Source organism: Archocentrus centrarchus, chromosome 1 (assembly GCF_007364275.1).
Source record: "Archocentrus centrarchus isolate MPI-CPG fArcCen1 chromosome 1, fArcCen1, whole genome shotgun sequence".
Taxonomy (NCBI): Eukaryota; Metazoa; Chordata; class Actinopteri; order Cichliformes; family Cichlidae; genus Archocentrus; species Archocentrus centrarchus.
This window is the reverse complement of record NC_044346.1, coordinates 33,168,456-33,194,111: the sequence shown is the minus strand read 5'-3', so window position 1 is coordinate 33,194,111 and position 25,656 is coordinate 33,168,456. Positions and strand designations below refer to the sequence as shown.

Here is a 25,656-nt window from a genome sequence, read left to right as displayed (position 1 = left end):
AAGTCCTCATTTATGTTTGCCTGGTTCCAGATGAGAGAGTCCGACCATAACGAGAGAATACTGTCTAAGATCAGGCTACTTTTATGGCTTTTGCGGGAGGAAGCTTTGTTTGGGAAGGTAATCTCTTTAAATATGGCACTTATTCATGTTAATGTTAAATGAACTTAAAATATATTTATTTCTTTATGAGGAATCATGCACATCTCTTTCATGATATTTAGGCAGGTTATGAAGAACAGGAAACATTATCCAAAGATTAGTCAGGGATCTAGCAGCAATACTTTGAATACTTTGAAAAATAGTGGGCACTTCTTTTTTTCCCCCTTCCTGAGAAAACATTTTCTAATATTGGACTTCCTTCTTTTTCTTTCTGGCTCTTTCGTGGCTATCAGTATATCTGCCTGCCTGTACCTGGTTTCAGGGGATATATACAGCTGCTGACTGAGATGACAACACTGTGTTAAGGATGTTTATCACCAAAAATTGTAGTGGTTTCTGAACAAAGAATTCATATTTTGTAGTAAAAGAGACCCACTGCTGAAGAAAAGAGTCACTACTCATAGGCATTCTTACCTGAGTATGTTTTTTCCCTCAATAATTCCACTGCTTCTTTCGTGTTTTTATTAAGAAGCATGTGTTGGTCTCTAAATTACTGAGGGGGACTTGTACCTTGAGCCCCCTGGAATCTACAAATATAGGTCTATTTCATCAGTCTTTTTTATCAACCAGTAAGTGTGAGGAGGCAGGCCTGCTCCTTCTGTTGTAGAATTTGAATCACTGCCAGAAGTGTAGGCTCGTTTCTTCAGCATCTCCTGCCAGAATGCTTTCACTTAAACATGCCTCAGCCATTAGTGGAGGCTTTAGACATGACTGCATGTTTGCCTCGCCTTTTAAATGTGCTGGAATCCACTCCTAGGTAAGAAGAAACATTTAGGGGCTTGACATTTTAACCAGCAAACTCTCATCAGTCAAAATTAATTTATGACAATTTATACTGTACCCAGTTTAACAAAAAAAGTGGTTGATTCAAGATTCCTTTATTGTCACTGCATATACAAGCATACACAATGAGATTCGGGTGCGCTACTCAGAACAGTTGCTCTTGCAGTCAAAAAAGATATGTAACAAATAAAGAAATAGAATAAGCAATTAAAAGAAAATAGAATAAGTAATTACATTTACATTTCTACAACAGAAGTGCTTATATTTGTAATATTTCTATTCATGGCTGGGGCAGAGAGTTTGTGGTTTATTGTAATGAGCAGGGCAGCTGAGCCGGAGTGAATTGTGTGACTTGTGAGAAACACGATTAAAATGGAACATAATTATATATCACAGAGAGTACAGCCAAACAAGGAGGAGGCCATTCCAACACACACAGTCACATACACGTACACACATGCGCAGGGCATCATCCACCCACAAACACAAAGAACAATCAGCCCTCAGTGATAAATACCAGTCTCTTCCTTCCAAGTTTCACACTGTCTCTAAATGAGTACTCTGGTTAGACAAGTGCCGCTCTGAACAAGGATCACTGAGGAGCAGTAAGTGACTATTATTTTCTTTGTGGATATCTGATTTTCTTTGTAGATACTGTAGCTGACACATTTTCTGAATTGTATAGGAAATTGAATATGTGAATTTTGTACCTTTTTAAAGAGAAATTGAATGGTTAGATTGAAAGCAGTACATTGTATTCCATAACTGTAGTCATTTTGCCTTATTTTGATATGTGCCCATACCGATATAAGCTTTTTCATAGCAGATAGGCAGTTAAAAAAAAAAACTATACATGTATGACTATGACAATGTCGATGCTGCTATTTTAACAAAGGAAATACTGGCACAGGGTCGTTTCTTGTACACACTATATAGTGTCAGTTTTATTTTATTGAACTTAAATCAATTCAAGAGAAATTCCCCCATAATTGAATGCTTTCTATATGTCTCTGCCTGTTTTTTGTAGTCTATGGAAGCATAAATAGATGCATTTTATTAAGAAGTGAATTCTCTGAATTAAGATCTTTTATGCCATGGTGCAACACTGAGTTCTGCTGAGTTTTTTATGCTTACATTCAGCTACCACTCTATTTAATAGTTTGTCAAATGGCTGGACAGAGGGGGCATTTAACAGTAGTATAGTGTAAGCTGCTCGGGAATTAACGTGAAATGACTGCACCTTATTGCCTCCACGCTCTCCTCCCTGACACAGATGAGGCAGCAGGTGTGGGAGAGATCTGACGAGGCGCGTGGGCCCGTAGCGTGACCAGTACACAGCGAGAAGATGAGGACCATCCTTCCTATGTGCGGAGGCAGCAGTGCAGGGGAACCCCGCAGCCTCCGCAGCAGGGTTGGCAGGATGAAGAGGCTACTTTGGCTCAGGCAGAGTCAGTGCATGGGCGTTCACATGAACACGGAGCCCGGAGTGTGGCTGAGGAGTTTCCAGTTTTTGGACACCGACGGACAGTATGAGGTGAGTTTGGAGTTTTTAAGCATTGTTGAGAAGAGGCTGGTGTGTCACGCTCCACCTGCTGCAATAGATGGCTGCTGCGCTTGGTGTCTTGTCATCAATTGTGTTTTACATTTTTTGTCACAATATTACATATAAAAGTGAATGTCCTAAAAGGTAATAATACAATTAAATCAAGGCATCAGCATACCCACTTTAAATATGCAGTTTATTGTCTGACTAGATCATGAAGGATTGTAATGAAAACACCGAAATGTGAAGGTGTCAATATGACTCACTGGACTATTACATTAAATATCATCTAGAAGGAATTAGGTTATTAAAATTTTCACATGTATATGTCAATATTTATGTTTTAGTTGACTGAGAGTTAGTAGATTCAAATGGCTGAAATTATTTGGCCATCAGAGTTTAGTGAAAAGATCAATTTATTCTTCTGTGTATCAGGACAGATCAGGTTAGATTGTATTGGAGTCTTTATTGTCCCTGTGGGCAGTGTGGTTTTTAAACAATAGTAAACACAACCAATATATATCATAAATAAATGAACTACAGACACATATAGCATTCATTAGATGCTGTCATAACAAAGTTGCACTAAAAGCACTTTGAGTCCATTATTGCTAAAGTGTACTGTGTAATGGCAAGGCCTACAGTTCATTTAAGAACCCAACGACCTGGAAGACGTGATTTTCATTAATGATTAACTGTTGAGTTAGTTTGCACATTACCATTTAACAAAATATGTTAAAAAAAAGAAAAGTTCACAATCACGAGCCTTTAGTTTCTTCATATTCTTTTAGTCTGACCACGGTCTAAAACTCAAAGACATTCAGTTTCTAGAGAAGGAAGCACTTGCTTTTGCAAAACGTGAACCATCCATTTAAAACTGAAAATTATTGTTTTCATTAAAGGTAAATGTTTTTTTGAATCATTGTGAAACAGTAATAGACATTAATGCCCATTAAAGGTTCCTAGAGCCCAAGTTGATGTTGCCAACAGCAAAACCCCCCAAAAATTCATTCTTACTCTCATGGAAGATCACAACAGAAATTACTCCCATTTGAGAAGCAGGAATCACTGATAATGTTTTTTAACTCATTACTTAAGAAATCAGAATTCAGTCCTGTCCAGGTTAAATTTATAGTTGGAGCTGGCAAACAAAGCAGTGCTAAAAACCAGTGAATTATTAGGGCTTATTTGTCTTCTTGTGCTTGATAACTGCACTGTATCTGATCGTGTATTACGTCATTGTTTACGTCAGGTGTTTTTCCATGTATACTCGTGTGCATGTGTACATCTGAGAACTTCTGCTATTTTTCCGATGGTTTACATAACAATAGCCTTTTAGTAACAATAAGGAAGTATAAAGAACTGCAGTGCAACAGACTCCCCAGAAAGTGTATCGCATTTCAGATTAAAAAAAAAAAAATCATGTTCCATTTTTTAAAGGAAACAACTTTAAGTGAGATGTTTTGGCTTCTTCTTGTAGTCGTGCTTTTACTTGTTGCCTGCCTGCCATCACATCACCACTTCATGTGTGTAATTAGAACTAATTGAGGTCTCTCCTTCCTTTGTTTCGCCACTCTTTTGTTTAGCCTCTGTTGAAACAGAGGATGGATTTGTGAAACATGAGGAGTGAGTGAGACAGAAACTCATTAGGCAAACAAAAAAGCTCATTCTTCCCTCTGGGCTTAATGAGCAGTGACTAGAGATGCTCCAACTGCTCAGCTTGTCAGTGTTTTGCTTGTCAGTTTGTCTCCAAATGTATGCAGTAACATTTTCTTTCGTTTTAATACCTTAGTGCCTTTTGTCATATTTGTGGGGTTTTTTTTAGTCACACATATTTTTAAAACCAAAACCTGGAATGCCACCACACCTTTAACACTACAAACAGGAAGGTAAGCTTGAAGCTCTCAAGAAAAGAAAAAAAACTGTCCTGACTAGATTCTTTCATGGCATGACTGCATTGTTTCTAGTTTGTTCATACTGGCCTGGAATCAGCTTTTCACCCCCATGATCAACCTTCCTTAAACTTTCTGCATTCAATTTCTTCCTGGGAATTGTTTTTGTAAAATGTAAAATATTTCCTCATAGCATGTAAAGCAAATTGAAAGCTGCTGGCCTATTTAAAGGGAACATTTTCAATTCAATTCAATTTTATTTTTATAATGCCAAATCACAACAGTCGCCTCAATGTGCTTTATATTATAAGGTAAAGACCCTACAATACAGAGAAAAGCCCAACAGTCAGAGGACCCCCCTATGAGCAAGTGACAGTGGGAAAAAAAAAAAAAACTCCCTTTTACCAGGAAGAAACCTCCAGCAGAACCAGGCTCAGGGAGGGGCAGTCATCCACCACGACTGGTTGGGGTGAGGGGAGAGAGACAGGACAAAAGACACACTGTGGAAGAGAACCAGAGATTAATAATACCTAATGATTAAATGCAGAGTGGAGTATATACAGAGATGAATGAAAAGAAATACTCAGTGCATCGTGGGAACCCCCCAGCTAAATAACTAAGAGATGGTTCAGGCTCACCTGATCCAGCCCTAATGATAAGATTTATCAAAAAAGGAAATTTTAAAGCTTTATCTTAAAAATAGAGAGGGTGTTTGTCTTCCAAATCTGAACCTGGAGCTAGTTTCACAAGAGGGGCCTGAAAACTGAAGGCTCTGCCTCCCATTCTACTCTTAAGTATCCTAGGAACCACAAGTAAGCCAGCAGTCTGAGAGCGAAGTGCTCTACTGGGGTCATACTATGACTATGAGGTCTTTAAGATAAGACGAGGCCTGATTATTCAAGACCTTGTATGTGAGAAGAAGGATTTTAAATTTGATTCTGGATTCAACAGGGAGCCAGTGAAGAGAAGCCAATAAGGGAGAACTATGCTCTCTCTTTCTGGTCACTGTCAGTACAGTTTTGGATCAGCTGAAGGCTTTTTAGGGAGGTTTCAGGCCAGCCTGATAGTAATAGTTATAATAGTCCAGCCTAGAAGAAATAAATGCATAAATTAGATTCTCAGCATCACTCTGAGGTATAATGTTTCTAATTTAATCTAATTAAACTACTTCTGGCTTGTCTCAAAAGAAGTAAACTTCCCAGACAGCACAATTTTTTTTACCCATCATTAACAAAGAAAAATGTTTTGTCTTCTTCTTTTGGCCGCTCCCTTTAGGGGTCACTACAGCAGGTCATCTGCATCCATTACTTACTGATTTATCCCCACCTTCAGTGACTTTGTACTTTGCAGTGTGAGAACCACTGCTTTGAGCCAGCTTTCTTGTGATTGGCTCTGCCTTTTAAACAGGAGATTTGAACAGCAGGCTTCTGCTCATATCATGAAATGGAGCATACAGTGCAGTATGAAATCTGAGATATTAGCTCACAGGAGATTCTTTTGTACACACACTGATCTCAGCCATGTTTAATATGAGCATCCACCACATTTTGGAACAGGATATATGACAAGAAATATGAAAAAGGATAATAGTACTTGGCCACCAGGTGTCACATTAGTGTCTATGTCTGTTTGTCTCCACATGGTTTTGTGTTATAAATACAGTATTTCTAAACACTGCCTTATTATTTCTAAACATATATATCACTATCACACACACTGTAAGCCCTCATATTGCATGTGTCTGATACCAACGCTCAGGCGCTGTTCCTATTCTGGGAAGGTTCCTGGACAATACCAATATCAGGTGGCTTCAGTGAGTGAGGTGGCTGCTGTATTTTTTTTATTATATGCTTCCAGTGACGTGAGGCTGAATTTATAACCAGCAAACATGCCAAACCCATGACAAAATGGGTTTATTCTGACACTAGAAGTCACAGACTTCATCTCTAATGGCTGTGCTGGGCTCTTTTAAACCGGTGTTAACCCAAAATAGAATACAGAATATCAGAAGCCTCATCAGTATGAGTATGAATTATGAATTATAATTAACTATAAGTATGAATTCACTGCATAACTTTCATGCAAAAATAAGTGCTCATATATGATTATTTGCGTCACTTGACCTTGTTAGTTGGGAAATTACAACCATTATTCTCCCTTTTTTTGATGATTACCGTTGTTACAGATGTACTTTATAGATTTGGAAAAGCATTCAGTAAACTCTGCATAGAAAATAAGTATAGAACAATTAAATACCATTTCGTTAACTGTGTCCATCGCCTTGGATTAGTTTACTTGAGTGGTTCCCTGGATAGACTTGCGACCTGCCTGAATTACGTAAGCATTCAAGAAAATGCCTGGATGGGTGGAGGGAATAATTGATTCCTGCTGTCACATGTTAACAGCAATAATCATATTGCTCTGCTGATGTTGTAATAACAACACTGAAAACAGTATTATAAGTTTAAAATATTATGCATCATAACATCTGCTGCCATTTAGTCCCAGCATGTTATTGGCCAGTTGTGTTGACCCTGCCCACACCTGTTCACAAGCCCCGCCCACTGAAAGATCTCTTCCCTCTGCTCGTCCTGATGTCGTTCTAGTTACTCCTCGGTTTGGAAAGTTGCACATCTGGGTATTTATATATATGCGTTTGAAAAGAACCAATTTCGTTACATTATTTATCCAAGATGAAAGTGTCAGGTTTACTTCAGAGCTGAAGCCAAGTGTCGGAGGACAGAGTCGATTCCTTAAATTTCAAGAGTTTGCGGACAGAAGGATTTATTTATCCCAAGAGCAGGATAAAGATGGGAAAATGGCATTTATCCATGGTAGGTTAAATGAACTATCACTAATTCTAATTCTGCCATGCATTAGTTATGAGTTAACACAGTCCTTCAGTTGTTTTCACTTGCAGTCAGCTTCATGTGAATTTTTTAATCGTGTATCTCTGGTCAGCAGGGCAGGTACACTCATAAAGGTTTCATTCAGTGTGGGGTATGCACTGAATCCACCAGTGTCAATGTGTCCGCGTATTTTGCACGCTGGTTTCTGTCATGTGGTATCAAGTATTTGAAGACGTGCTCCGCTTCACCTGTCGTACGTGTACCAAATGACGCTTGTTTATCAGCGCAGTCAGCGAGCTTCATTCCAGGTCTGTGAGTGTTAGAAGTTGAGGTAGCACCCAGATTTAATGGCAGGTTTGAAATTGGTTTAAACCTACTTTAATCTATTTGGTCGAATCAGTCACTCTTTATGCTTTCTGTAGGGGGAGATTGTATGTTGTATCTATCTTTTTTTCTTTATTTATTTATTTACCATTTCCTGTGGGTTTTGGAGCCGATAGCCCGTTTTCCCCCACCACGTCTCTGTTTCTCTAAAGTTTCCTCAACAGTGAGTTTAATTAAAGCAGAGTTTGATTTTTGAAAATGAAATAATGCAGTTTGAAGGGTTTTTATTGCAGATGTAAGCAGTCATTGTGGAAAGAGGCTTTTCTTATTCTCCCATGTAAGCTGAATTCATTTTTGCATTTCTGCACAAAGAAAGAACAGAGCAGAAAATCCATTTCATGTGTTATATCCATATTTGCCAAATAATGACCTTAAATTTTCTGCTGCAGGACCCGGTGCAGGAGTGGGGCGAGGAGGAGGAGGATGGGGCAGTGTTTGGCGTCACGCTACGCAGGGAGCCTGTCGTGCCGACCTCGAACATGACGGAGCTTCAGACGACCATCAGCTTCGTCCAGTACCACACGGTGAAGGTGCGCAGGCTGAAGGCTGCCACCCTGGAGCGTCTGGTTACCCACCTGCTGGACCCTGAGAAAAGGGAGCCCGACTTCATCCATGTGTTCCTCTCCACCTACAGGGCCTTCACCACCACCAGCACCCTCATTGAGCTGCTGTTTCAGAGGTGAGATTTGTAGACATGTGTTAAACTGAGACATGTGTTAACAAAAAGCATGGCAGCTGACCTGTGAACCTGCATATGATATCACTGTTGCTGCTTGATTTAGCTTAGAAAATGTATGTGGGAGGAGCATGGAGAAGGCTTTGACATTATGCGAAACAGAAAAGTGAAATCAGCTAAGTTCTAATGATAGCTCCTTATCAGAAGCCACACACAGATAAGACGTCTTTAATAACTGCCTCCTAACTTACTGACATTGGTATATTACTCCACTGTGTGCTATTTTTAAAAAGGTTGTCAGTGCTTACAAATGAAAGTGGAGCACATGCGTAATAACCAGGGTTTACAATATGCTCAATGCACAAATCGATTTCCAAAGGACACAGCAATTTAACACCCTCTTTACGTCGCCTCAGCTACTCACAAAACAAACCTGTGTTGACCCAGGGCAGGTTTCTATGCCAGGTATTCCCGTCATGAACTAAACAAAGCAGTCTCGAGCTTTGTTCCATTGTCATCATGTAGATCATGGCTACACCCTCAACACCCAGTGGGACTATTTACAGTTACGTGATTTATTTTGCCTCAGGAAGTACCTTCAGGAATCTTTTAGAAAGTATATATTTCAGGGTTTGCTATACACCTGTGTGGTAGAAGAAGAATAGAAATTAGTTAAGATTGAGCATGTGAAGATTTCTAAAGTTCTAAAATGAACTTATAGTTTAAAACAAACTTGTTTGATTTTTGTCTTTTCTTTCCAGCTCAGCTTTGCTAATGGTGTTCTGTATGGATCTGTGACCACTGGTGTCGAGTTCATATGCTATTTTTCAAAAAGTGACCCTCATATTGTCCCTGCAGTGCTTGTCACCATCAGAACAGACTGTTTTCTCTCCTTTGGCTTACAGGGTGTTTAAAAAACTATACTTTAGCTTCACAGGTTCTGCCTAAATTGGTTTGAATTATGTACCAAACTTAAACAGTTGTTGTCTTGCTCCTTTAGTGTGAGCGCTCCTGTTCTTAAAATTCTGTCTTATGTCCTGTTTTTGCGCAGTAAGTAGAAGGATCCTGTGATAAAGCTTCCTACACATGCCACTACATGGCATCGTCCTCCAGTTTTACTGCACGCATATCATTATTAAATGCCAAGGGGGACATTTATCTGTTTACGCTCATTACTCTGTAACAAGGACAGGGTGTCTCTGCAGGGATTCAGAGTGTTGCATGACATTTCCACAGGATGAACAGTTGTTAAGCCTCAACCATGAAACTTTTCTTGTTTACAGGATTTTTTCTATCATCACTAACTCACCATGTTGTCCCTTTCTGTAGTAATAATGCATAATCATGTTTCCCTTTTCTGCCACAGAAATGACTCGGTCACAAACCTGGATAACTCAGTGAGTGCTCGCAGGTAAGTACAACAAAAATAACTTCTTTTTTTTTTTTAAATGCATCTGTTGCAAATTATGCAACAGATGCATCTAAATCTCATATAAAATTAATAATCAGTAATCATCATCTCCCATAAATCTCCTTTAGTACCTTGGTCCCAGTAATCCGTCTTTGGCTGGAGGAATACAGCGAAGACTTCAATGACCCCCGTCAGTACCAGGCTCTTCGGACGTTGTGTGTCCACATGCAGCATCGCCTCTGCTTCAGACATTTGGTTCATACGGCAGAGAGCCTGCTCAAGAGTCTCCAGGAACAAGGTAAAGTAAAAAAAAAAGAACATACATAATATCAGGGCAGTAGAGACTCACCAACTTGTGAATCAGTTTTTATATTGGAGGAAGAATTTAGTATAAGTTTCACATTCGAGACTTTATTTCAACAATCCCTCATTTAAATCATGCTGTATTCACTGGTCCGCATTAACTTTAATGACTTCTAATAATCTGATTTAGTTCAAAAGATTCTCAGCTACAGCGGTCCCAGATGTAGAATTTGGATTAATATCTTTGAAAATGTACAGCATACATACAGCCGATGAACTGTGAGATACTTGTTTCAGACTACGATCACCTCATTTGCGTAACTGTTGATTTTTATAATGTCATTTTTACAGCTTCAATAACACCCCTCATCTTTTACAAAAACTGCCGCAGGTTCACGAGTGTTTTCCGTCACGTGTCCGTTGAGCAGCACATTTTGATGTCATTTATGATTTGGTGTGTTTGACAGATTGCAGCCAGCCTGCGTCAGAGCAAAGCAGTGAATCACTGCAGCAGGTGGATGGAGGAGAGTTGCCTGCTAAGGATGAAGACAAATACAACTTTATGGACTTCCCTGTTAGGGAAGTGGCTGAGCAGCTGACCAGGCTAGATTCTGTACGTTACATTTGGAAAATCTTGAACTTCTGTTTCCCTGGTTGATTGTTGGAGGGTTTTTTTTCTCATGAATATTTCCCTGTCTTATGCCAATCTTTCCCCCAGGACTTGTTTGTCAAAGTGGTGCCTTTCCACTGCTTGGGCTGCATCTGGTCCCAACGAGACAAAAAAGAAAACCGAAACCTAGCGCCAACAGTCCGCGCCACCATCTCCCAGTTTAACGCCATCACCAACCGTGTCATCACCTCACTCCTCTGCACATCCCCGCACCGCCGTTCCACTTCCTCTCCTATCTCGTCACCTTGTTTGTCCTCTAACTTCCTGTACCCCTCCTCTGCCCCGAGCTCACCTCGCAGCTCACGCACCAGCCCCTATCACAGAGCACGCATCATCGAGAGGTGGATTGCTATTGCACAGGTTTGTGCCATAAAAAAATTTTAAAAAATAGAGATTATTTAAAGGTTTCCATAAAAATTATGGACACGAGAAAGACTTGAAAGGACGTAAGAAACTTTTTGTGTCTGTGCAGGAATGCAGACAGCTGAAGAACTTCTCTTCTTTAAGGGCCATCCTTTCAGCTCTGCAATCCAACGCTGTGTATCGCCTCAAAAAGACGTGGGCTGCTGTCAGCAGGTCAGCAGATATTTAATGTATTACATGTTTCACTCAGAACTAGAATATACTACTGCAGAAAAAAAAAAAAAAAACTGTTGTCATAATAATTTTTGTTTTGTTTTGTTTTCAGGGAAAGCACAGCCACCTTTGATAACCTGTGTGAGACTTTTCCTGATGAGAACTGTGTGCTGGCCAACAGGGAGATCCTAGTGGAGGTACCTTCATTTGTTTTCTACACATGGGAGAATGTGTACTTGAGGGGAAAAGGCTGTTATTTGTACCAAGTGTACCAGTTCTTGAAATAGGCAGAACTGTACTTCCTTCAGGATATCCATATCTTGAGCGCAGTCCTCTGAGAATGGATGAACAGAATGATGAATGCACTGCAGTAAGAAATTAGCAGGATACTTCCTGGATTGTGTAACAGGAGCCTTGTTTGACTTCTCATAAAGCCTACTTTATTATTATACATGTCTCTTGGTGATCTGCACTTCTCCTTATCCATATGAACTGTCAAAACTATTACCCACACTCTTTGGTAAATTAAAACCTGACAAACAAACATATGCTTGTGTATGCCCAGAGATGACACTATCAGCTAAATGCAATAAAATTCCAACCATCAATACCAATGTGACCACATGAATTTTCACACAGGTTAGTGATAACATTTTCAAACTAAATTTCAAATGTTTGGAAGCAGCCCTGTTAGGGTGGTTTGCAGAGAGTGGTCTCTAATTATTTCTCCTTTTGATGCTTTAATCACATGTCAATTTAAATCACAAGACTAAACGATTTCTTAAGTTTCCAGTTGGTCTGCCACTCTCTCTATTTGTTCTGAGAGCCTTTCCCTGTGAAAAGCAACTGGTATGAGTGATTACTTTTATCAGCAACAAATAGAAGCCTGTTGTTCTCGACCGACACCAATAAAACTGCAAATAAAAGTAGCTCCTCGGGCATTTTGTCCACACAGTGGTTATTAATAAATTGAACGCACATGTCTAATACTCATGTGCAAGTTTTAAACACATGTTTGTGCTGAAGAAACACTCACACACCCACAGCACCCTGTAAAGAGGCACTCAACTCTGACGGGAACAGTTACATAATATGCCTACTTTGTTTTCTGCTCACGTTAAAAACCTGAATGTCCATTTTCCTGCAGGATGGGACTCACCCACACAGCAGTGGCACACCAGTTTATAAATCACCCCAGCTCTGCTCGGAGTCCAGGCAGATGGTAAGAGGATACTCATCATCATTTTTGCTTCCTCAATTTCAGGTTTCACCTAAAGGCTAAAGTGAATCTGTCAGCTTTGCAGGCCAGCAAAACTAAAAGAAAGTCTATTTTTCCCTGCATCATCAAGTCAGCTTCCTTAAAAATCACTTGTTGTCAATTTTACTTCCCTTCTCAGTTTCTAGATAGGTTGCCAACTTCCAATCCTTTACTGAATACATATTTAATGGAAATTTTACATAAACTTACAGTTCACGTGAATGATTGGAAAGATATAAAATGTGTTGGTAGCATTTCCCACGTTCATTAGTTTACTCAGCCTGGGTGGGGTTGTGTGTAAAATGTTTAATACCCACTGAGATGGTCTTCTCTGCTCTTGTGTGTCTTTGTATATTTCTCTTTCTGCTTATGTCACTAATGTGCAGTTGACCTTTAAATATCCTCTCCTCTGTTGTTTCCTTCTTCACTGTTCACCGCTGTAATAAACTCTCACAAGAAGTTAGTTGATTGTGTTTTCCTGCTAATTTTCTCAGGGGTGTTCTTTATCATAAATAATGGATTTGGCTTTTTTTTGTGTGTGTGTGTGTGTGTGTGTGTGTGTGTGTGTGTGTGTGTGTGTGTGTGTGTGTGTGTGTGTGTGTGTGTGTGTGTGTGTGTGTTTAGAACTTCAGCAGTGGTGTGGTACCATACCTGGGCACTTACCTGACAGTCCTTACCATGCTGGATACAGCACTGAACGACACTGTGGATGTGAGCTCTTTATTTGTTTTGCTTTATGGCACTTCAGTGGACCTGTGATCCATTTTAACACCCGTTGTTTATTTTTCCCTTTTTTGTTCACAGGGTGTGCTCATAAACTTTGAGAAACGCAGACGGGTAAGTGTCGCCTCCTAGTGGTGTCTTATATAAATGACGGACAGATTTCTATGTGCTGCCTTGTTGTTCTTTTTGTTCTGTGTATTAATCTCTGCCATATTTTATTGTTTTGCTTTCCAGGAATTTGAGATTCTCTCTCAGATTCGGCAGCTTCAGGCTTCCTGTTCCCACTACAGTTTTCCACACAACCCCCTTATCACCACCTGGCTGCAGGCACACACGCTGCTCACAGACCAGGAGAGGTAAGGTGCACACTGAACCCCTTCATATATATTATGAAGCAGGTTCTGATGAAATCCGTCATGTCTTATTTTATCTGTTTTTGTCTATTGTAGCTATGAACTGTCTCGTGAACTGGAGCCTCCAGCTGACCTCTGCCCCAACTCCCCCAACACGTGGAGCAGTTATGTGCTGACGAGGAAGCTCGCTGCGTAAGTTTAAAGTCTGTCCGTTTATTTTAGGTATTTTAGAGGTTGAAATTTTATATATGACACAAAATTAGGAAAAGCATAATAGTTATCCTTCAAAGTCTGTTTACAGTTTTTTCAGTTAACTGAATGAAAGTTATAAGTGTTAAATTAATGAATGTGAATACCCTTAAAAATTCCACCAATGTTGGAATAATCATTGAACACAGAAACAAGTGCTCAGAAGGACTCAACTCAAATTGCATTTGCAGGTTTCGAACATCCGGTGACACCCCCCTCAGGAAGACCCACGCTGACCAGATCAGTGTGTCATCTTCTGGCTCGAGCGGTTCAGACATGGAGGACCTTCCTGTACCTCAGCCCTCGCTCCTCAGACTCAAGCTAAAGGTATGAACACTGGCAATTTCCACACTCCTGTATTTATAGTCAGTGTGCCGGTCAGCAGGGACAGATGTGATATTCATATTCTTTGCTCCTCTCTCTCCCCTCAGTCGTTCTCGGGCTCCCTTCACAACGTCACAGAAGGCTCCTCCTCTGGGTCCACCTCCCCATCCTTATCTAGATCCTCCTGCAGCTCCTCACATCCAGACCTCACGTCCCCTTCTCTGGTGCTGAGCCCAGAGTCATCGTCCTCATCACCATCATCCAGCTGCTCTCCTCAGGCTGCGCTGCCCGTTTACAACAAACAGGTTGCCGACTCATGTATCATCAGAGTCAGCATGGAGTGTGTCAGCAATGGAAATGTCTATAAGAGCATACTGGTATGTTTCGTAATCTGTTATATATGCTCTGAAATTATCTGTTCAATTAAACGTTATTTATATAGCACCAAATCACAACAATCACCTCAAGGTGCTTTATGTTATAAGGGAAAGACCCTACAATAATACAGAGATTATGACATTATGGACTTCAAATTTCAAACGCATCAATATGAATGTGAAGTGTTGACTCTGGTGTTTCCTCTCCAGCTGACCAGTCAGGAGCACACACCTCAGGTGATTCAGAGAGCTCTTGAAAAACACAACATGGATGAGTTCAGTTGCAGTGACTTCAGCCTCTATCAGATGCTCAAAGATGGGAAAGGTGAATATTGCTGGTGTAACCTGCTCAGAAGAGAATTAACCCCAATCAGGGAGCAGTATTAAAGCTTCTGTGTGTGGTGTCGCTTCTGCTTGTAGCACAAAACACGAGAGCGTCCAAAAAGTCGTAAATAAATAATGAAATGCATCCTTAAACTGTGCACTGGATAAACTAGCTAAATGCCATACCAATATTTAATCCGAAAGCGGGAAAGGTTTCGACTTGTGCAAAAACAAATGTAATCAGTAGCTTTACATAAATTATAAGGCAAATAAGCTTCAAAACAAGATGACATATATATTCTCAACTCCTGCTCTTGTTATATTTTAATAGTTTTTAGCTTTTTAAATAGACTTGAAGTGTAGACGTTATTGGAAATTAGTGTCTGCATTAATCTGACAAATGCAGGAAACTAAATGACACTTTACTCCTCTTCTTGCCTCAGAGCTCCAGATACCTGACAAAGCCAATGTGTTTTATGCCATGTGCCCCACTGCCAACTATGACTTTGTCCTGCGCCAACGCTGGAGGAGCCACGGGAGAAATTTTGGCTCTTCAGCCAGCCCTGGAGATCCGCCCAGATGCCGCCGTGGAAGGTGAAACATATTTGTCTGAATGAAAGGATCAGAGGATGCTCTTTTCCTTTTTTTCTTTCTTTCTTTTTTTTTTTTGTAAAAGAGAGAGTGGAGCTGTTCATCTACACCAACCACTTAAAAAGACACAACTGTGGCTGTTTGTATCTACTCATCAACATAAGATTGTTACTATGCAGCAGAAAAGAGCAGCTCTGCCACAGAGGTTCCCAGACTTCGACTGAAATATGACTTGGAAAAGTTCTCATCGAGGCTCAATATTCATCAGGAGCAGCACTGGCTCGAAGAGTTTGAAGGAAATGTCCAGATATACATAGAACTGACTGCCAAGAGTAACCAGAGTAACAAACAATCCAGCTATTCTCCCTGGACAGCTGCCGTGAATTGTTCCCGATGGAGGAACACTTCAGCTTTCACCACAGGAGATCATGCACATCAGGATCAGCTGGTCTGACAAAGCAGCCCTGTGTCATAACTCAAAATAATCTCGCTGTGTGACTACAGAATCGAACAGTTTTGTCTATGGCTGATATAACAGACATGGCACTTTTCTCTCAGCCTGTTCGACTGTGTGAGTAACGGGCTGCTGACCTTCTCAAACCCCAGAGAACAAAATGAAGAACAGTGAGTCAGGATGATTAAATATGGGACGCTCGCTCTTGGTTGATGAGCACGCATTCCCAAACAGATCAGTGTCGAACACAAACTGTGGGATTTCAGTCACTGGATAGAAAGTGAAACACCTACTTACCCTGATATGGACATGTTTGCAACAAGTATTCAGTTGTTTTGTAGTTAAATATTTAAATATTTGAATGTAACTTAATATAATTTTGTCATCTTATATTATTTAAAGAATTTCAGTATTCAGCTTTTAGAGCTAAATTGATGTCGTGAACATGCTTTTTTCATGTTTTCCAGTCTTAGATGAAGTGCTGTATAAATCCTGTTAACATTTAGTTCTCATAAGCTCATCAGTTTTGTGTTTATGTTGTCTTTCTGTTTAATTGAAGAAAGCTATGTGTTTTTTCTTTTTTATTATTTGCTGTGGTCATATATGAAGGAGACTTTTTATGTGTGATAATATGCACATTACATATGTTTATAATCTGTGGCCTTGCCTGGATTGTGGCATTTAAGTTTTAATGCTTTAATCTGGAGCAATTATAGAACACCAGGCCTTCTACAAGAAGTTGTGTCCAGCTGCGTCACTGTGAACGGTATTAATCTGAAGAGTGGTTCTCGTATGTGAAAATGAAGGGTGAACTAGCATGTGAATTAAATTTGGCAGATAAAGGCTACCCTGTGATGCTGAATCTTCCCTAAAACTACCAGGAAGGTTTTTTGGTTTTTTTTGTATGCACTAAAAATGGAAATTGAAGTCAAGTTAAAATTTTTTCAGTCAATGAAGTTTTGTTTTTGTTTTTCTTTAAGAAAAACCTCTTGCACAATGGTGGAGTTTTCTTGTTCACTTTAAAGCTTCTGTGATCTGGTAAAAGAAAAAAAAAACAGTCGGTAACAAAGGAAGTGGCAGCTGCATGAAATAAAGGAGATGAATTGGCAGGCTTTCATGTTTGTTTTGTAATTCAAGTGACATCAAAAGTTCTGTATGAAAAAATTTTTTTAAACATTTTATTTCAACAGATTCTTTATAAAGTTTAAGCATTTTCTCATTAAAACTGATGTTAAATGTTCACTAATAAACTCATTTTTGTCACCGTGCCGCTATAATTATGTCTTTGGATTTATTCCCTTCTTGATGGTGTGGCTTCCTTGAACAGAGAAGAGACATACACTCACCAGCCTTTCTTCATGACACACATTCAGGGTGCTGGAGACATTCCTCAGAGATTTTGGTCCATATTGGAATGATTGCATCACATAGTTGCTGCAGATTTGCTGCACATCCATGATGTGAATCTCCCTTTCCACCACATCCCAGAGGTGCTCTATTGGATTGAGATCTGATGACTGTGGAAGTCATTTAAGGACATGAACTCATTGTCATGTTCAAGAAATCAGATATGATTTGAGTTTTGTCACATGGCGCACTATCTGTCAAAAGATGGGCAGTATGTGGTCATAAAGAGATGGATATGGTCAGCAATAAAACTCAGGTAGGATGTGACATTTAAACAATGCGCAAAGGGGCCAAAAAAATCTCCCCACACTATTAGACCACCACCATCAGTCTGAACCATTGATACAAGGCAGGCTTAGCTGACAGGAGTGACATGTTGTGTGGTCTTCTGCTGCTGTACCTAATCTGCTTCAAGGTTCAATATGATGTGCAATCAGAGATGCTTTTCTGCATACTTTGGTTGTAAAGGGTGAATGTTGGAGTTACTGTTGCCTTCCTATCAGCTCAAAGCAGTCTGGACATTTTCCTCTGACCTCTGGCATCAGCAAGGCATTTTCTCTCAGAGAACTGCCACTCACAGGATATTTTCTCTTTTTTTCTGACCATTCCCTGTGGTTGTGTGGGAAAATCCCAGTAGATCAGCAGTTTCTGAAATACTCAGACCAGCCCATCTGACACAAATGACCATGCTGCATTCAAAGTCAATTAAATCACATTTTTTTTGCTCATTCTGATGCTCAGTTTGAACTTCAGCAGGTCATCTTGACCTTGTCTATATGCTTAAATGCACTGAGATGCTGCCATGTGATTGGCTGATTCAATTCAATTCAATTCAATTCAATTCAATTCAATTCAATTCAGTTCAATTCAATTCAATTCAATTCAATTCAATTCAATTCAATTCAATTCAATTTTATTTATATAGCGCCAAATCACAACAAACAGTCGCCTCAAGGCGCTTTGTATTGTAAGACCCTACAATAATATTGATTAGATATTTGAGTTAACAATCACTTGAACAGGTGTACCTAATAAGTGGCTGTTAAGTGTATATATATGATAGAAAGGAAAGTGTTAGAGGGGTCCTTTAAATGCATGTTCCATCATGGATTTGTTATCCAAACAGGTTGTTTAAAAGAAACTTTATTTAGCTGAAAATAGAGAGGTTTTTTAAAAACTGAGGAAAAGTTTTTTTATTTTTTATTTTTTTGAGAAAATGCTTAGAGCTCAACTGGGGGCTTTTGTTACAGCTGAAACCGTCTGGATAAATGTAGTGGTTTTAGCCGGCCAGTAGGTGGAGATAGTCACAAAGACTGTTTGAGGCGCTGCTTGGCTCCTCTCAAGAGCAAACAACCGGTTTATCCTTCAGTCAAACAATGTGGCTCCTCTGCAATGACCTACATTTTGTGCAATATAAAGCAAGTTCAGCTAAAGTGTTTTCTGGGAAACAAAGCTGAGATGAGAATTTAAAAAGTCCAAATGTCACACCCAAAGAGCAGCAGGAGTGCAGCTGAAAGCAAGGTCTTTCTCCTCCTTCTGTACCCTTTACCCTGATGAAGCATTAAGCAGTGTGAGAGGTCAGAGTTCACAGTGACAGATGTGTGGGAGGTTGTGACCTGTCTGGCCAGTGCTGCTGCCTGTGCCCACAGCTCTAATTTCCATGTTTTGAACTCCCTTCTCTCCACTTTAACACATTCACTGATGTTTTTGTTATATTGGCAAAAATATTTTCCCTCTTCTGCTCATCCAGCTTAACAATACTTAACAATACTTGTGATTTATCTTTTCCTCTCCTTTCTTTTATCTATGAAAAACCACCTCTATTCAATTCAGTTTTATTTATATAATGCCAAATCACAACAGTCACCTCAAGGTGCTTTATATTATAAGGTAAAGGCCATGCAATAATTACAGAGAAAACCCAACAATCAATCAATCAATCAATCAATCAATCAATCAATCAATCAATCAAGCAACCCCTATGAGCAAGCACTTGAAAACTCCTTTTAAACAGGAACAACCGTTCAGCAGAACCAGGCTCAGGGAGGGGCAGTCATATGCCACGATCAGTTGGGGATGAGGGGGGGGGGAGATGGGACAAAAGACATGCTGTGGAAGAGAGACAGAGATTAATAATAACTAATGATTAAATGCAGAGTGGGATATAAACACATAGAGAGTGAAAAGAGGTGAGTTTAAAAGAAATACTCAGTGCATCATGGGAACCCCACAGCAGCCTAGGCCTATTGCAGCATAGCATAAGCATAATAATGGAGGGTTCAGGGTCACCTGATCCAGCCCTAACTATAAGCTTGATCAAAAAAATAACTAAACAAGTTGCATTAATATGTTAAAAGACTACCTAATTTTCTACCATATCTTTAGTATATGGAGCCACAGCAGCAGCATAATAACCTGAACCGAAATAACCAGTGACGTCCCCCCTGAGGGCAGGGCCGTCGTCTTCTTTTTAGTTGTGGTTTTTGGTTTCTTGTTGTCCTTCTCTGCCCCTCAGGCCTCTCAGGCTGATTGATTGTTAACGACGTCCATTTTGTACAGGTCACTTCAGGTCACTTTCCTCAGCTGAACTTACGCTGCAGAAATTGTTGAATCAGCTGACAGGCTGACTAATAGTAAAGTGGTCTCATGTGAGGAATTAATATTATTTCATACCAGGATGATTCACAGAAGCTTCATTGTGAGCTTCTGAAATTAGTCTTATGCAACTTGTGTTTTATGACGAATTTTTCTTTTGTAATAAAAGCAAGTTTTTTTTTCTGAAGTAGTGCAGTACTGTTAAAGCAACATTGTTTGGCTAGGATGTAGATTTTTAGATTATTTCTGTTGAGTCACAATAGGGGAAAAAGTATAGCTGCCTGAATGAGAAGCTACATAGGAAGTACCATAAAGAACTCAAAATTATTGCATATTTCTATAAATTTGTTATTTTAACAACAAAATATTTTATCTTTATATTTTTTTTACAAATATACATGTATTTATCTAGCAGGATACATATTACCAGTTGTCAACTACATAAAAAGTGAGTCATTATCAGCTTTTTTTCTTTTCATTTTTTACTTTTGGTTGTTTGTTTTTTGTTATTGTCTTATATTATTATCTCGGAAGATTTAGTGAATTGCTATATATAAAAAGCTTTGGTAAATATGAATATGTTTTGTCTTAAAAGAGCACAAAATGTGCTAACACCGACTCCACCTCTTTGTGTACACGAGTTGCATGTCTCCTGTTCACTCAGCTGAGAATTAACAACCAACAACTAATCACAGATTAGTGTGCGCATGTATTTTTCATAAGCGCGTCTGCAGAATGCACGCATGTGATGTAAGCGAACGAGCTCAGCGTGTGTGTGTGTGTGTATGTGTGTGTGCATGTATGATCACACACATTGTAGATTTACAGTACAGTAGGTCAGTTGGAAAAGATTTGCTCACATGATCATGTAGATGTATTTGTAATGAGTCTTTTGTTGTGTTTTCCTGTGTGTGTGTTTTGCTCGTGTCTATGCGTGCGTCCTGTGGAGCTTGTACATCAGCAGGTCCGTGCTGTAACGGTGGACAGATGGGAAAAATAGCTGAGACTAATCTAAAGGGGTTAATCCACTTAATAAGCACCACAAATGACTGTAGGTTACCTAACTGATTCCAGCTTTGGCTTGTTAGTCTGTCAGGCTGCTCCATTAAAGTTTGTGTGTAAGAAAATGCTGACTGTGCACTTATGTGGTTAAATATCACATTATCAGCTATTGTATTGTATTGTAAGATGTTTTGCGAACACTTTAGAAGTGCTCACAAAAATGAAAAACAAAAAAATAAACATGAACTAAAACATCAGTGCAAGAAAGAAAATCCATTACAAATTATTCTTAGTGGTTCATTTATAGAAAAAATATCCAATATTATAAATATATAAAGGTCAAAAGTATGTGAACCTTTGCTTTTGGTATCTGATGTGCAGCAGTGTTGCTGTTGTGGTCCTGATTTCTTGCATTTGTGTTTCTTGGGTTTACCTTTTTCTTACATCTCTTGTCTATGTCTCCCTTTGTTTTGACACAAAGTACTGAGACACTATATTTTATTATTTTTGGTAATAACTCAGTTTTTGTGTCTCTGGTTGCTTTCTGGTCTTGGAGGAATTTACCCCAGCTAACAGTTTCAAATGTGGGATGTTGGAAGGTTTACAGTGATGAACTGTTCACTTCAAGTCCTTCACTGACATTTTTTTAGAGTAAGGTCAGGGCTTTTGCTTGATGGTTTCAAAACCCTACCTGTATTCTTCTTCAACTACTCTGTCGTGTGACATGTACTAAGTGTTGTTATCTTGGTTCATGTCCCTTTGTCTCTTTAGACTTGAGTCACAGATGGATGTTGTGACATTTTCCTTTCAGATTTGCTGGCATAATTCAGAATTAATTGTTCCAGCAATATTGACAAGCTGTCTAAGCTCAGAAAAAAATAGGCCCAGACTATAATACCAGGAACATGTTTTACAGAGCAGATACTGTTCTTATGCTGGATTGCAAGGTTCCCCCACAATATCCAGTAAATTGTAAAGGCTGCAGTTTTCTCTTAAAGGCAATACTTTCTACTTTTCAACCCTGCTATGCACACCACTGTTTAGTGTTATTCTGATGGTGGACAGACGATTGATACTGTCCTGTATGAAAGGGGCCTTTAGCTTTGTCAGAGTGTAAAATCCTGGGCTCCTTCATGCCCTCCCAAACTGCTGCACACCTTGCTCTTCGGGGAGGGTAATGATGCTCTTTACTTTCCTTCATTTATAGCCACTTTGGCTGATTGTGGATTGGTTGAATCCATATTCCTTTAGAGATGGTTCTGTAACATTTTCCAGTTTGATCCCAGTATCTGCATGTCTGGACCGTGGGAGGAAACCGGAGTACTTGGAGAAAACCCACACAAACACGAGGAGAACATACAAACTCCATCCACAAAGGCAGGTGCAGTAATAAACAGTTACACGTCAATATTACAATTTTGTTGGATTTTTTTTTTTTTTTTTTAAGAAATGAAAATCTGTTATTGTGACCGTGCCATGATCGGCCTTTACAAACATGTGATGAGAACCTGGACTTTATTTATAATGGCCAGAAGAGGGTAATTCCTTGGCTGCAAAAAAAAAAAAAAGTCCAGTTAGAGAAAAAAATGTCCCTTGGCTGCTTTGATTCATGCCCTCACTAAACACTTTCCTGAAGTTTATTGTCTCACTGCTTTCAAGCCATACCGAAGACAACATGATCATTTTGCAACTTGTGTCCAGAACACCTACTTTGTGACCAACAAGCCACTGCTCTTATGATCGTGCAGTGTCCCTCAGTTTCACAGTCAGATCCACCAAATACTTTTGACATTTGGTTTCAAAAAGCTGAGATTGCAACATTGAAACTGCTCACCCACGGTGGCATCATCCAGCCAAAATGGGCTTTGCATGCTACCCCTAATTTTGTCTTCAACTTCAACTTCTAATCCCAGAGGTTTGCATACTTTTTAATATTTCTTCAATACATAACTGACAAATATATGAAATAAAATATTATAGTATAAAATATAAAATACCATGTCAAAAAGGTTCACAGCTGCATGACTGAATGCTTTCATGCCTCTATGAATGCCTGTTATTTGTTCCCTCTGTACAAGCCTTGATTAATTTTCAAAAGCAATGGGAGACAGAATATGGTTATATCATTTTGAGTGGAAAGGTATTACAAGATGAATCTGAAAATTAGCACTTTGAGGCAAATCAGCTGGATAGCTTCCAAATCATCTGAAAGGTTCACCTTTTCTGTTTCCCTATATAGTTTCTTTACCACACAGAGCATTTGAAAATACTCCCTTTATTAGATCAATCCAGTCGCATGAGCTTAACTTGAACATAAACTGTAAATTAAATTTGTCCTCCTTAGATCCCATTTAAAGTAATTTCAAAGGTATGTGTACCAAGAAACTTTTTCACTGTGCACAGGACTGTGGGTTTTACTCCCCCAGCTATTCTTTACCCACACTCATGGCTAAACTATTTAGTGTGTGATATGTATTAGTAATGGACGTCAGGGGTGAGGATCACATTCCAGAGTGTCTTCATCATGGCGGGCAAAGCTAGCTAACATGTAGCTGGATGCAGCCACATGTCAGCTCTATCTAACAAGTCTGAAACATGAAAATGAAAGCCATGTAATTGTTTAAGAAGAAAATTAATACTATAATATCATTAGTTTGCAAGGCCTGATCATTAAAATAAAAAAAAAAAGCTAAAAAGATTAAACTTTCACTTTGGTGCAGTCTGAGTCTACTTTTTAATGGCTCACTGCAGGATATTAAAGTGTTAAATGTCTCATTAATAATGAGTCCGTCTGAATTAGAAAAAACATATAAATCCTTATTGCCTCCCTGTGAATTCTTACTAGAAAACTTTAAAAATGCTGGTAGCCACCTCTTTTGCGTTTAATTAACTTTATTGATCAGTGATGCTCCAGTTAAAATATTTATGGAGCACTGTAACAGCTTTGGTTTAAAGCTATGCACTTGAATCAACATGTCTGAGGACCATTAGATTTCCACTGATGCCAGTAAAAAATTTTTAATTGTTAACATATATCTCACAAATATGAACCTTGTGGTTGGGAGGGGGGTGGGGGGGGGGGGGGGGGGGGGGGGGCGGGGATGAGGCATTCATGATGCCTGAGTCAGCGCTCTCCAGCAGCTAGGTGGGAAGCCAACGTGTCTGGACTGAATCAGGAGCTGTTTCTCTCTGAGCTAATGTGAAACTTTTTACTGTACAGATCTGCTAAATAGCTAAAGGTTACTAAAGATTATATTACTAAAGACTGTGAAGAGTTTAATTCAGAGATTGTGATCGATAAATTGGTTAGAAATAGCTTTCACTGGTTATTCTGAAAAACCCTTCTTCAAATTGGATCATGAATAACAGCCAAACTAGACCAGTGTTATAGTGGTGACCAAGCTGAGATCATTACTTACACTGGAGTTAAACATAAGTTGATGACTCATTACTGTTTTTCTGCATGACAAATCACTGGTGGCCAAATGATTTGTCATTCTTTTCTGGTCACTTCCTCTTGCCATTTTTTTTTTTTTTTTATACAGACATGACTACCCTGTAGAAGTAATACCATGATAATCTTTTTTTTGTAGTGTAGTGGGTTTCCTCCACTACTCCAGCTTTAAGGCATACATGTTTGGTGATTATAAATTGGCCACAGGTGTGACTGTGAGCATAAATGGTTTTATGTCTCTCTATTAACACTGCAACAGACTGCTGGCCTGGTATGACCCTGCCTTTCATGGTGTGATAGCTGGATAGGCTCCACCCCCACAGAACTGCATAAGCAGTTAAGAAAATTAATGAATGGCTGGATAGCTGTGTAGGGAAAGAAATGGTTCCACAACAAGAACAAGGTTCTGCTGGAAAAATCGTCCTTACTGGATATAATTCCAATTGCATGTATTTGTGTAGCCAGATGTACACTGTAGCCACGTCTTTGGTCGTGGCTGTAAGATGACTGTCTTGCATCACGCTGAAAGAGAAGTTCAATGTTTGCTGTTGGATGGGACAAAATTCAGTGTTAGAAGCTTAGCATGACTATGTCATAGTCAGCTAAGAACCAGTTAATATGAATGCAGCATGAAATAATGCGCTGATCAACATGACACCTGACTTGTGGAAAAACAGATACACAAATGGATAAGACAGAAGTAACTGGGAGGTAGCATGGAAATAAATAGGATAAACAGACGTGAATCTTGGGCCCCAAGCAATTTGGTCCACATGCATGAAATTTAATGCCCTACCCAAGTTTATTTTTAAAGACAGCAGAGTGTGACTTGCTATTGGCTTACAAGATTGCTGAAATCTCAGTGAGTCAGAAATCTAAGGGGTTTCACTATTGATTGTGTGGTGTGGTCTTTAGTCTGTGGTAGCCATGGCCACCCCTGGCTTCATCTTGGCTCTACCACTGATCATGACCATGATTGCAACATCAAAGAACAAAACTGAATGAAGCTTTTGGAAAGCAAATTATAGCCCATTAAATTCAACAGGCAGATGATGCATTGCTAAAGTCAGAGTGAAAGGGTACGACTCTCTGTACCCTCTACTTGGACAAACACGCCTACAGGCTTCTTCCTGTAGCACAAGGGCACAAGATATGGTAATAGGTGGTTTAGTGTGGTTTAGCATTGCATAACATGGAGCTGATTCATCTCTCACACATGCGCATACCAACACACACAGTTATTCCTTGTGGCCTACTTTCATTTCAGAAGTGCACAACTTTCTTGTGTCCTATATTAAG

The 25,656-nt window shown here is 39.4% G+C and overlaps 1 protein-coding gene across 1 annotated transcript; it reads left to right on the top strand.

Moving 5' to 3' along the window:
* Positions 1–1,480: 1,480 nt before the first annotated feature.
* rgl3a (ral guanine nucleotide dissociation stimulator-like 3a) lies at positions 1,481–17,176 on the top strand. Its single transcript, XM_030742705.1, has 18 exons — positions 1,481–1,547; positions 2,216–2,476; positions 8,000–8,289; positions 9,653–9,697; positions 9,826–9,995; positions 10,468–10,613; positions 10,719–11,030; positions 11,143–11,246; positions 11,359–11,443; positions 12,394–12,468; positions 13,129–13,215; positions 13,309–13,341; positions 13,462–13,583; positions 13,677–13,772; positions 14,021–14,156; positions 14,261–14,530; positions 14,741–14,855; positions 15,298–17,176. The coding sequence occupies exons 2-18, from the start codon at positions 2,288–2,290 to the stop codon at positions 15,450–15,452; spliced, it is 2,430 nt and encodes an 809-aa protein (XP_030598565.1). The 5' UTR covers positions 1,481–1,547; positions 2,216–2,287; the 3' UTR covers positions 15,453–17,176.
* Positions 17,177–25,656: the final 8,480 nt, after the last annotated feature.

What these genes read in the sequence shown, in the direction of transcription:
- rgl3a (XM_030742705.1), top strand. Translation starts at nt 2,288, where the DNA reads ATGAGGACCATCCTTCCTATGTGCGGAGGCAGCAGTGCAGGGGAACCC. An exon ending in GGTGGATTGCTATTGCACAG is followed by an intron (nt 11,031 to 11,142) that starts GTTTGTGCCATA and finishes GTGTCTGTGCAG; the next exon opens with GAATGCAGACAGCTGAAGAA. An exon ending in ACGTGGGCTGCTGTCAGCAG is followed by an intron (nt 11,247 to 11,358) that starts GTCAGCAGATAT and finishes TTTTGTTTTCAG; the next exon opens with GGAAAGCACAGCCACCTTTG.